Source organism: Sinohyriopsis cumingii, chromosome 18, assembly GCF_028554795.1.
Source record: "Sinohyriopsis cumingii isolate HCF-2022 chromosome 18, ASM2855479v2, whole genome shotgun sequence".
NCBI classification, from domain to species: domain Eukaryota; kingdom Metazoa; phylum Mollusca; class Bivalvia; order Unionida; family Unionidae; genus Sinohyriopsis; species Sinohyriopsis cumingii.
The window spans coordinates 95,187,643-95,200,656 of NC_142978.1; the positions used below are offsets into that span (position 1 = coordinate 95,187,643).

The 13,014-nt window shown below is 36.0% G+C and overlaps 1 protein-coding gene across 1 annotated transcript in view; it reads right to left on the bottom strand.

Moving 5' to 3' along the window:
- Positions 1-13,014, bottom strand: part of LOC149777533 (uncharacterized) — a 52,106-nt gene that overhangs the window by 18,203 nt on the left and 20,889 nt on the right. Inside the window, exon 4 of the mRNA XM_089942125.1 lies at positions 7,908-8,890. Within this exon, the coding sequence (XP_089798251.1) occupies positions 7,908-8,890 (983 nt within the window). The remainder of the gene's footprint in view (positions 1-7,907; positions 8,891-13,014) is intronic.

Consider the following 13,014-nt stretch of genomic DNA (forward strand, 5'->3'; position numbering starts at 1 on the left):
AACAGGAATCACAAGAAACAAGATGGGCATAAGAAATCTCTTTTAATGTGGGACATTTTTCCACCAAGATATTTTATGGGAAAAAATTAACATCATCATTTGTGCTGCTTTTGATCTTGCTAATTATGTGGGAGTTACATCCCTTTGCTTATTAGAGATCTATGCAAACATGTTTTCTGCTTCTGTAAACAGCCCAACAGTCTGTTATGTATGACATTCTATATTTTCATACACAGTATGCACTATTTTAAAATATAGTCTTTATGACAATTAATTATTTATGTTTTTGATAAATATGGATAACTGAAACATTTCCCCCCAAAACTACTTAACACATTAACCCCTAGCGACGACTTTATGGGACAGGAGGTAGTAGCCTACTGCCGAGCTCTTTAGCGTCATGGTCATGCAGATACACTAAAGTGGGTGGTATTATAGAAAGGTAGACAGATGTAGCTCTACAATGATACCACAAAATCTGGAATATCTAGTTGCACAAACAAAATACAGACAGAAAAACCTCAATTTCTGGACCCTACTTTTTTTAACGCAAAATTCGCCCGTGGTCGGAATCCCATTTTGTGTCTGGATTTTAGACTTTTTGGTCTCACATCTAAGGCAAACCGGTATGAACTGCAAACAGACAGGTGAGCCTTTGCAAAAAGTAGGATAAGATGGGCATTTGGAATAAAGAGTGGTCTTCATACAAAAATAATGGCTCCGTTTAGCAAACAAAAAAAAAAAAAAAAAAAAAAAAGGAAGCCCAACATTTACCCTTTTGCTCATGCACGAGTCAAATAGCCAACAAAAAGTGATGTTTCTAAAACAACTAGGCAGTATGTTATTTAAAGATGACCGGGGATTTGGTGTTTTCAAGTCTATTCAGAAATAGCTTTCAAAATGTGTTTCCTACTCGATTTTCAGGCAAAAATGGCAAAAAGCTCCAGGAGTTAATGTTAAATGTGTCGCTGTGCCAAATTTCCGCAATTTTTATTACATATTCTCCTTTTGTACCCTTCAAGCTATGACCTGGGATTGTAACCCAAATCTGTGACATATATTATGTGTTGTCCAGAAAATTCAAATCCTTGGTATCCAAGTCCACTTCTTTAATTAAGATGGACATGTGCATTGGAGATTCTTTATAAAGACTTCAGAACTTAAATCGGACTTAGCCCAATCAAACCAGGTGTTGACTGTGTCTAAAAACATGAACATCAATAACATATTGTGTTTTCTCCCATTAGAAGTACATGTACAATGGTCCCCCTTCTTAAATGACCACCCATTCCGCTGCAGGAAATTGGCCTTACAAGAGGAGTGGCATTTCTACTGTGGGATGACACTGATAAGATCAATTACATAAAATGTATGAAAGGAATCAATATTCTTAAATATTTAATTTTTCATATAAAAAGTACAGGTATGTCGTGGAATACAACTTTATATTAATATTATTTAAAATAAGTATGAATAATTATCAATTGTATTGCAGAACCACCTTGTCAATAAAATCAGGGTGAAATATCTGGCTGCATCTTTCAATGTCCACCCAGTCCACTGGCTCACTGTTGTACAGTGTAGACTGTTTATCTGAATGTTTCTGGCATCCAATTTCTCAGTAGTGACCAAAGGACTCTGCCTTTTCATTTAGTCAAATTGCCTGCACATTTCCTTTGAAACTGAGAATATCTGTAGAAAAAATATATTTAGACACAGGCCCAAGGCTGTTGACTCAAAAAACACACAAGCCTTGACTCAAATTCCACTAGCTCAGACTAGAGTTAAACATCTCTGTCCACAGTACAGGTGGTAATGCTTTATCAAGACAAATCAACTGTGAAAAAAAACAGTTGCGTACTTATTATTGTCTATCAATCAATTTCATAGATAAAATCATACTGAAAAGCACAGGTCAATTAACTAATTGGAATGTTCATTTCAGCCAGTCTAATTTTGTTACATACAGATGGTTTCCTATTTCGACAGACATGGTACACACAGAAATGACACGTTGAGATGTTGTTTGCTGCTTGTGCTGAGAAAGAAATGCACGCCCCCTTTATTTTGCTGGTGTGCTTAACAATGTAAAATTAGCCAAACAAGAGTAGTGAATTTTGTTTTTGCTGGCTTTGCTTCCTAAAATGCCATAAAAAGTAATTACTTGAATGCTATTCGGACAACTGAAATACTGCTTTGTTTTATATATATGGGTAAAATTTAACTTCACAAAAATGTTGCTGCTGTTTACAAACTTGTCAATAATCTTTAATACAGATGGCTTAAGCATTCACATTTAAGGCAATGATGTGTAATAACTTTTTTTCACCTACATGCATCTAGCATATTTTTGATTTACCTATATTTGGTTGTTCCACTTCATGATCATTTTTACCTATGCAAATTAGCGCAATGGGCTCACCCAATGCCCTTTTTAAAAGCACCACACTAACTATTGTGAGCCAGTTAAGTCAACCATGCAGTGGTAGCTTATACCTGACCTATTGGCCTTTTGATTGCACTTATTTAAACTGCCAGAAGGGTATTTCTGCATCAGCTCCAATCATGACTAATTTCTGTTTATATATGCTATATGTAATAGGCATATACTGAAGTGGGGTTTTCTTTGTTCTATTTTTGAAGATTACTGAAAATCATATTTTTTTAAAACATGACCTTATCAGGGGTTTTGGGAGTAGAACTTGTGTATTTAGCAAGACATGCCATGTTATGGTTTTGGGAGTAGAACTTGTGTATTTAGCAAGACATGCCATGTTATGGTTTGGGAGTAGAACTTGTGTACTTAGCAAGACATGCCATGTTATGGTTTGGGAGTAGAACTTGTGTACTTAGCAAGACATGCCATGTTATGGTTTGGGAGTAGAACTTGTGTACTTAGCAAGACATGCCATGTTATGGTTTTGGGAGTAGAACTTGTGTAATTAGCAAGACATGCCTTGTTATGGTTTTGGGAGTAGAACTTGTGTATTTAGCAAGACATGCCATGTTATGGTTTGGGAGTAGAACTTGTGTATTTAGCAAGACATGCCATGTTATGGTTTTGGGAGTAGAACTTGTGCATTTAGCAAGACATGCCATGTTATGGTTTGGGAGTAGAACTTGTGTATTTAGCAAGACATGCCATGTTATGGTTTGGGAGTAGAACTTGTGTATTTAGCAAGACATGCCATGTTATGGTTTGGGAGCAGAACTTGTTTATTTAGCAAGACATGCCATGTTATGGTTTTGGGAGTAGAACTTGTGTATTTAGCAAGACATGCCATGTTATGGCTTGGGAGTAGAACTTGTGTATTTAGCAAGACATGCCATGTTATGGTTTGGGAGTAGAACTTGTGTATTTAGCAAGACATGCCATGTTATGGTTTGGGAGTAGAACTTGTGTATTTAGCAAGACTTGCCATGTTATGTCATGTAAGCATCTTGATATTAAGTTTCAGCATTTCATCAGTGCAATCGAAGCTTTCTCAGGTAAATTAGATACATTTGACAAGCCTGATGGGCTCCTTGCTTAGAATACAGGAAATTAGAGAAACCCCGGGCATCAGGCTATCAGATTTATTTTTAGTATTGATCTGAAGACATGCTTTTTGATAACAGCATATTGTCCCCTGGCAATTTGTAGTCATTAGTTCAGTGTTTACAAAGGAAATGAGCTTCTGACAGGATTAACTGGTTCTAGAGTGGTAACCTATCCAATGCAGTTTCTATGAATCAGAAGTCATGACAGTTAACATACTATTGGTATTATATGGCCACTATATTATGCTGATTTGATCTGAACAATAATGTACTTCTCAACTGTTAGCTTTTGCTATATTGATAATTATCAGTGGCAATAATAGCCTGAAATTATCAAAGTGGCAATTTCCTACATCTAAGAAATAACTGCAGTACGGATTATCAGATTACTTACTTTTATATATGGGATACAGTTAGTTACTTCATCTGCATACCAACATGTTAAATTTAGAAATCAACAAATATCTGAGATTTCTGACAGTATATGTCACAGAATTGTATAAATCCTTTTATTTTTATTAAATACATGTACTCGGGTTTCATTTTTTTGTGTACAACAATACCTGAAGGTGGTTTATGTATATTGTACATTATTTCAAAACAGTGAGTTCGGTTCATCCTATGCCACACGTGCAAAGTCCTTTCGATGGAAAGAACCGAATACTTCCAGTGCACAGACGAAGTATGGCAGCAATGTCTGTGTATAAAGACATACATGCCAAATTTTCTGGAACCAAAGCAGGGAGATTTGTGTTCAAAATCAGGGGGAATGGGTCCAAATCAGGGAGATTAGCGTAATGACTATTTTTCTCATAAGTTTAAGTGCGAAAGTGCAGCTCATACCACATCTAAGTAAAATAACTATAATGAATAATAGTTACTGAACTTTATTAATTTTGTTATATGTTATTTTCTTAATATCACAAAAAAAATTGAAGAATCTTCGCAAAAATCGCTGTGGTGCTGTGGTTCCAAAAATAATGACACACTGCAATCTTAAACACTCAAACAAACTTGCAGCAATACACAAATCATTTAAACATTTGAGCTCAAAACAGTCACACTTTGCATTTTTCTTACACAATATTAATGGTGACACAGTTTTTCCACATAAACTTCCTCAACATGCTGAAACAACACTCAGGGTCTGCATTACTGTGTGGCAAGCTGAGTGCTGCCATAGAGAGCTTCACTAGATTTGGTAATCTTCGAGGGTGTGGAAACTGCTCATGTCTACCCAGAAGACATCCAATGGTGTTTCTCCCAAAGTGAAACTGGGCAGGTCAGAGGCCGGGGAGAGCTGAAAGCCCCTGAACTCATCTTCAAGTTGACACTGTCAGTTGCTGTAACCAGTCTGTTGTAACCAGTCTGTCACTCAGCTGAAGCACAGCTTTTACTGAAATTATGTGACGATTTCTTGTTTGCAATGTGCTGCGTACTTTTAAAGTGCCTTGTAAGATCATTTTTCCTCCAACAGAAATGTTCAAATGTGTGTTGCAAGCTGTGCAGTATGCAAAGCTTTCTTCTTTTCACTATGCTCCACACATTTAAATTTGCCTATCCATGCACTGTTGAACTTGCAAATATATATATTTTTTTGAAGGCATATTTTCTATTGAATCCATTAGCAGATATTTTGACATGTCACCAGAATTTTTTAAATAACTCCGAAAGTAGTTGTAGGAATATACATCAATTTGTATGTGTTTGGTGATTCGCCTCTGGCGGAGCTCACTACGTACTGTACAACAGCAAAGACCGATGATATTCCAAATGTGATGTGTCTCCTTCCACTGCCATATTGCTCCACGTGATAAAAAGTAGTTCAGAATATAATTCTCAATTACATTCGAGGTTTATTTCTCGAACTGACAGAAAAGGCAGAGAACATTCTGATTGTAATAAGTTGATTGATGGATTTCGGTAGTTGTGAACAGTGTATTGAATGTTGTTTTAGCTGGAAATACATATGCTTGGCAGTTTTTTAGTTTCCGGGAGATCTTGTCAGCAAATCCGTAGATCAAAAGATGGGATCAAAAATCAAAATACTCCCAGACAATTCGAAAGACTCTGCATGTATGCAAATGCCTCATTGTAAGACTAAATCTATACATTGTGGAACGTCTTGTCAGTGAGCGGTCCACTTTAAGGACTTGCACATCTTCAGCTCTGTGTGTGATTTGGATTTTTTAATGTAGCTTTAACAATTTTTCATTCATATTGCTATGATGTCTGTAGTGTGGCAGTTTACAGTGATGTCTATCACTGGGGCATCATGCCGCAGACATGTAGCATGATGTCCCACCCAGTCACATTATCCTGACACCAGGCCAACCAGTCCTAACACTAACCTCTTAATGCTGAGCGCCAAGCGGGGCAGCTGTGAGTACCGTTTTTTAAAGTCTTTGGTATGACTCAGCCAGGGATCAAACCCACAACCTCCCTTATCCAAGGCAAACACTCTAACCACTAAGCCACCGGAGCAGTATCTTCAGCTGTAGATGTGTGTGAGTTATTCATTAATTTCTTGTGTATAAGTTACAACTATTGTACTACCATGTTTATTTTTGTATATTTTCTATGTAGCTTCGGCTTACCTAGTTTAATGCAAATATTTTCTGTTCTTGTTTGTGACTTAGCAGGAGATTTATACTTGCAATATAAAGTTGCATTTTTAAGAAGCGTTTAGTACCATAGGATTCTTATTGGGTACGGGTAGGATTACTTCTGAACCTGTTTATTGTTTTGTAATTATTGTGCCGATAATGTAATCTGTATAGTTTACTATATATAACGTTTATACGTTTTATCGTATATGCCCATGTTATGCATAGTACATGGTGTTAGATGTATTTTCAGCTGATCGGAGTCGCAGCTGTAGAGCTGATCGGAGTCAACATGGTACCAGCTGCAGAGCTAACCACAGAAATCGGCCATAGCAGCTGTAAAGCTGAATCACAGCAGCCGCAGAGGTGAGTGAACAGTGTTGCTGGTAAAGTAGAAGGTGATAGGGTGTTACTGACCAATTAGTGGGCTCTGATTGCTTGATTGACCAAGGAATTGAATGGTGGTCGGTGACTACCTGGAATACTGACTGCTTGATTGACCAGTGTGACTGGTAGCCAAGTGTGCTGGTGACAGAGTGTGTAAGTCCATACATGTAATCTTTTAGCCATGGGCTAATTTGGGGGTTTGTAATACCCAGTGTTTTGGGATTGTAAAGATATTTTGTATGATATCTGTCCCTTTGTTTTGATCATTTTACTATTTCAGTAAAATACTTCATTTGTCACTATCTCAGTGAATTCATTTTTTTTTTCATTTGTTGCATTATTAGGCTAGTGCAGATTATGTTAATTTGTCCAATATTTGGATAATACACACATGTATTAATCATAATTCTTTTCTCATTCAAGTCATTCTTCATTAAACATTGTATCTGTACCACCATCAAAAGTGTTCTGTTATAAATCCGAAATTCAACCCAGCTATCTTGTTACAGTACATTACACGATATATCTGCCTGTGGGGAATAAATTTTAGGTTTTGCACTAATATACCAATCAAAACTATGACAAATTAATCTCCAGTACAAAGAAGAACTTCTATGAAATACTATTTATTGACAAAGAATATCGAAGGTACCACTTGATGCTGATAGGATCTTAAATTGCTGCATGTGTGTATGCTTGCTGGTACATGTTGTTAGTAAATAGGGATGTATGTTGCAATTCTATTAATATGCACTCAGTCATCTTACAGGTCTTTGAGAATATTCAAGAAGTTTAAAACATGGTATATTTTCTATGTTAGGCATATTTGTATGTGCCTATGTCTTGCTGTCTTTCATAAATACCATAAGCAATGTTACTACTGTAGTATGTAGAGGCAAAGGTATGCAAGCGACAACATATGTGATTGAGTTTACAGTGTCAAAGAGTCTCTTATCTGTTTGTTTAGCTTGTAAGCTTGTGAGGCAAATGAAATAAATTCAGAAGGTGCCACAAAACTAAAGCTGGCTGGAATAAAATCTGTGATTGAGTGGATATCCATAAAGCATAATGGACATCCACTCTTCATAGTGGGCACTTAATCCTTTGAAGCCAGTGTCCACATCCACAATGCCAGTACAGTAATGGATTAATTATTTGCCCTAAGTGCATGCCAACCACAATAGTTTGGTCAAGGAACTTACCCAAGAACAAAAGTTATTATGCAAAACCAAAAAACATTTGACTTTTGATTTTTGAGGTCTCCCTGTGTCTCCAAACTATTTAAACATTTTGGCAAAGAAAAGTAATGTTTATGTCTTGGATTCCTAGATGGGCAAGTATAAGATATAAAGGGCTAGTGTAATTTCAACTTGCCTTTTCTCCTTCCTTACTATAGTGTGAGAGTGGAACATCTTCATCAGAGTCAGTGTCTGTGTCAATACTGGATTTTTTTGCAGATTTCTGTTTATGCTGTTTCACCTGCTTCTCTTCCTCCACAATCTCATAGTCACTACTCACTTGTTCTGGTTCAGCACGCCTCAAACTGTCATGATTAGCAAACTGATGACTGGCTTGCCATCTTTTGGCATTATTTGAATCTTCATCATCTTCACTGTCAGTGCTTTCAATGCAGCTGATAACTTGCCTTTTACGTGATAATGTTTTCACAGGTGAATCTGAAAAGCTACTTCCACCTTCCGAGTCTGACTGTACGTCAAGGCCAGAGTCCTCAACTTTAAACTGACTTATTGATGTTTCCTCTACAGCGTCACTCATTTCACTCTCTGAGTCTGTATCAATCAATGTCTTTACTCTGCGACCATGTTTATTATTAGTCTTTTCTTTTGAATTAAATGTACGTTCTACTTTAGAAGAATCATTTTTCTTGTTATTTGTTTCTTTTGAAACAATTTTTAATTTACTAGACTTCACTGGTTTGACATTTGAAGCCCTCAGTGAGAAGAATTCTGATTTGTTTTCTTCATCAGCTTTTGATTTCCTATTATTTTGCTTACAACTGCTTTTCTCTTCACTCTCTGAGTCACGTCCAGAACTAAAGCTGTCATCACTATCACTGTTATCATAATTTTCATCACTACTGTCCAGATCCGATGAAACCCTTTCTCTATTACCGTTTTTAGCAGGTGATGAGACAGTACTTGAGACATTTTCTTCATTACTGTCATTAAGTTGATCATCATCACTTTTGTCAGACTCATTGCCATTCTCATCACTTTTGTTCAAAATGTCTACAACCTCATCAAGGCTGAACCTTTTCTTGGCTGATTTTTTATTCCTCTTTGGGGAGTTTTTTACACCAGGGCTTTTGGAGAGTGACCGCTTACGTTTCCTAAATCCTGGAATTAAAAAAATCAGAATATTCAGACCCAAGGAGTTTAACACAAGCTGACAACTTACACAATAAGAACATCGATGTCTTGTAAGTGTAAATCACCATGCTGTTTATAGAGAGTATATTATCACACCCAGCCACTTCCATGTGACCTAGAGGCTGTAGCCTGAAATCTAACACAGAATATTATACATCTCCATGATTGCTGCATCCGTGAAGTTATCAACATATATATGAAAACATCATTTGAATCTAAAGTTCAGAGCAGTTTTACTTTTGAGCCTCCTCCAAACAAACTCCAAAGAGCCAAAAAATAACACTCCTTTGCAGATGATTTATATTCAGAAAAATAAATATAAAGTTTGGCACATGTCCACCTCAGCAGTTTATTCATAGATGGACAGATGAATGGATGGACTGAAAGAAGGTATTAAAATGTCTCTATGCATTCTTTGAAAAGACAAAACTCCAACATACTCAATACAATAATGCATCATAAGACTTAAACATACTCAATACAATAATGCATCATAAGGCTCCAACATACTCAATACAATAATGCATCATAAGACTCCAACATACTCAATACAATAATGCACCATAAGACTCCAACATACTCAATACAATAATGCACCATAAGACTCAAACATATTCAATACAATAATGCATCATAAGACTCCAACATACTCAGTACAATAATGCGTCATAAGACTCCAACATACTCAATACAGTAATGCATCATAAGACTCCAACATACTCAATACAATAATGCATAAAAAAACTCATCATACTTTAAAATAATGACACATCACAAAACTAAGGCTTATTATTAGAGATTGAGTTAGCGATGTTATCTGACATGCTAAGCAGTTTGCCACTGAAAGGTCTATTTTCCAGACATCCAAAATGAGGCCCTGGGTGACCGAGTGCTCACCCTTACTGATCACTGCTATCTTACCTCTGTCCTTGTGGGTTTGAGTCTTGGGCTTAGTCAATGTGGTTATGTGAGAAACCTTGAAAGAAGCTACATATGGGTTGGAAGTTCTTCCCAGGTTCTTCCTCCACCAGTCATACTGGCCTCCATGTATCATGTGCTAAATAATGGCATTAAACCCAAAACAACAACAACATAAACACAAACAAATACATGTTGATAGATAAATATATAATTTATCCATTTAGGTAGACCACAGAATCAAAAGTCTTATTCCATACAACAAGTGCAAGCCATCCACCAGGAATTCTACCCACAGGTTTTGATCCAGTTCTGTGGTGCAGAACTAATAAACATAAACCATTTTTCTTCTTTGAGTTAGTGACCAAGAGGTTGAACCTTTTGAACCAAAATTGGATGTGTTTCTTTCTTACACCAAGAGCAAGTGATCCCCAAAGTCTGGTAAATGTCACTAGTGGACAACAAGAGTTCTTGTGTGAAACTGAAATTGGTAACAGACAGACTTTACATTACTCTCCACTTTATATAAAGTGTATGCAAATATGACAGAATAAACAGTAACATGCTTGACCATCCCAGGACAGCTGTTTCAACTTGAGAGCCCAATGTCTAAGACTACAGCTGGGGGTAAATACCAATAGGCTATTAATGTCATTTTACTTCAGTAATTATGTATAAGTTATCTGTTAATTAAAAAATCACCACATATCAAAATACACAACTCCCTTGATAACTCGCAACCCTGCTTATAATATGTGAATCACATTTTTTTAAACCAGAAGATACCAAAAGGTTGATCATCGCTCGTTTTATGGTCATAAACAGTAGATTGGACCTGGAAATTTTAATCAACAGTATGAAATTATCAACTTTTAATAAGAAGTCATATGATTTGTTAAATTTTCTTTCCAAACAATATTTCTATTACACTGTAATTAAAAATATCCAAGGAAATTTCAATCAATGAAAATGTCACTTACGCCTAGTGTAGGCAGTACATTATTATTTAAATGCCAATTAAATAATTTTTATTAAATGAAATTTGTGTTTTTAGTTCTATTTTTTAGTTCCTCTTAGGTGTAATCATCGTAATTGCAATGTGTATTTAAATGTAAAATGTGTCAATCCACCATAATAGCTATGTCCATGAGTGTTTGTTTTGAGAACCTAATTAAGTGCCACAGTGTTTTGATAACTGACTTGCAGAAGTATCTGTTTCTATTGTTGCACTAAATTAAAAGCTGACCTCCTTTGTATTATCACACTAATTTTACGTATTTTGAATTAAACAAAGGAGGTGGAATGAAAGAAATGTTAAAAGGCATGTAAACCCTACATACTTAAAATCTAGAAGCCCCGGATATATGTCAGGTGAACTCACTTTGGTTGATCAACAAACACTGTTACAAATGTGATTGTGTATGTTTCATAATTAAACTACCTTAAATTAACTGACTCATTCATAACTGTTATCAAAGATAGCAAGGCAACCAAGCGAAACAATTACATTGATTGTTTGAGGTTCCTCAGTAACTTGCATCATTGCTAATAGTGTGGTCTATGTTTGTGGACCCCGTTGTGCTCGAGTTATGGAGGGAGAGGTGTAATATCAAATAACTGTTTATTATGTGCTTGGATACAACATTTCCTCTTTTAGAATCATCAAGTTTTATCTTCCCTGCCAAATTTTTAATTACTATACAACATTCCTTCCATGGTTTCAATTGGTTCTAGCATTTGCTTTTTGTGATGCATGTCAGAGAAATTTAGGTCAATTATAATGCAGTTATCATTCGATACACTGAAGCTAAGTAAATAACGGTTGCTGTTATAGATTTAATGCCATTTTCCTGAACACGATACATGGTGACAGGTATAACTGGCGGAGGAAGAACCCAGGAAAACCCCAGCAAGTACCACAAAACCACAGGAAGCAAGCTTTCTCAAATACCCACTTTGGCGAAGACTGAAACTTGAACCCACCTGGATGAAGAGTAAAGGTGAGTGCTTTTGAACATGGAAGTAACTGGGGGCCCTGATAAACAATGGTGGTTATTTAAATGACAAAGGAATAACAAATGAATGATAATCACACCTCATTCATAATTGTTAAAAAAAACAAAGGTGCAGGTAAAACTTTTCTGATGATCATACCTCATTCCAAATTGGTAATTTAAATCATGGTTTGATGGTTCAATGCAATTAAAGCATAAAAAATGTCTTGGTTTTGTTCTTTTTAAAAGAAAACCCAAATAATTTACAAATATCCTTTAGCTATCATTCTATTGCTGTATGTTGAACAAATGAGTACAGCTTGCAGTAAATCACTTTCATGCGCACATTAAGACATCTTCATTTCTGAAATCAATGTACCTGTGTGCTCGAATCTTAATATACCTCACAAGCACTTGACAAAATAATTATAGGAAATAAACACAATGTCTGGAATCAGTATACGTTTAATCATGCATGACATCATGTTTCCATCGGATGCGTTGCAAACTGGTTGGTTAAGGTAGGGTTTAGTGATAAACATATGTTATTATCATTAATAACCATGATGATAATAATGTTCCCCTGCTATTGCATTTGATACACTACCCAAACTTTGGGTCCATAAGCAATCATGGTGATTGCTCTGATTTTATTAATTCTGATAATAACACTGCCACATCTACGATGCCAACAATTAAAGATATTGTTTGTGAAATCAGTGATTGCCAGGAAGCAAGCAATTTTGTTCTGCTACCAGAACTGCCAAAGACAGTGATGACTTCGTACCAGCTGTTGTACTGGAGCCAGCAAGTGTCTGTATAGTATAGCATAGATTAGCATGTACCTACAAGTGTCTGTATAGTATAGCATAGATTAGCATGTACCTACAAGTGTCTGTATAGTATAGCATAGATTAGCATGTACCTACAAGTGTCTGTATAGTATAGCTTAGATTAGCATGTACCTACAAGTGTCTGTATAGTATAGCAAAGATTAGCATGTACCTACAAGTGTCTGTATAGTATAGCATAGATTAGCATGTACCTACAAGTGTCTGTATAGTATAGCATAGATTAGCATGCACCTACAAGTGTCTGTATAGTATAGCATAGATTAGCATATACCTACAAGTGTCTGTATAGTATAGCATAGATTAGTATGTATCTACAAGTTCAGGG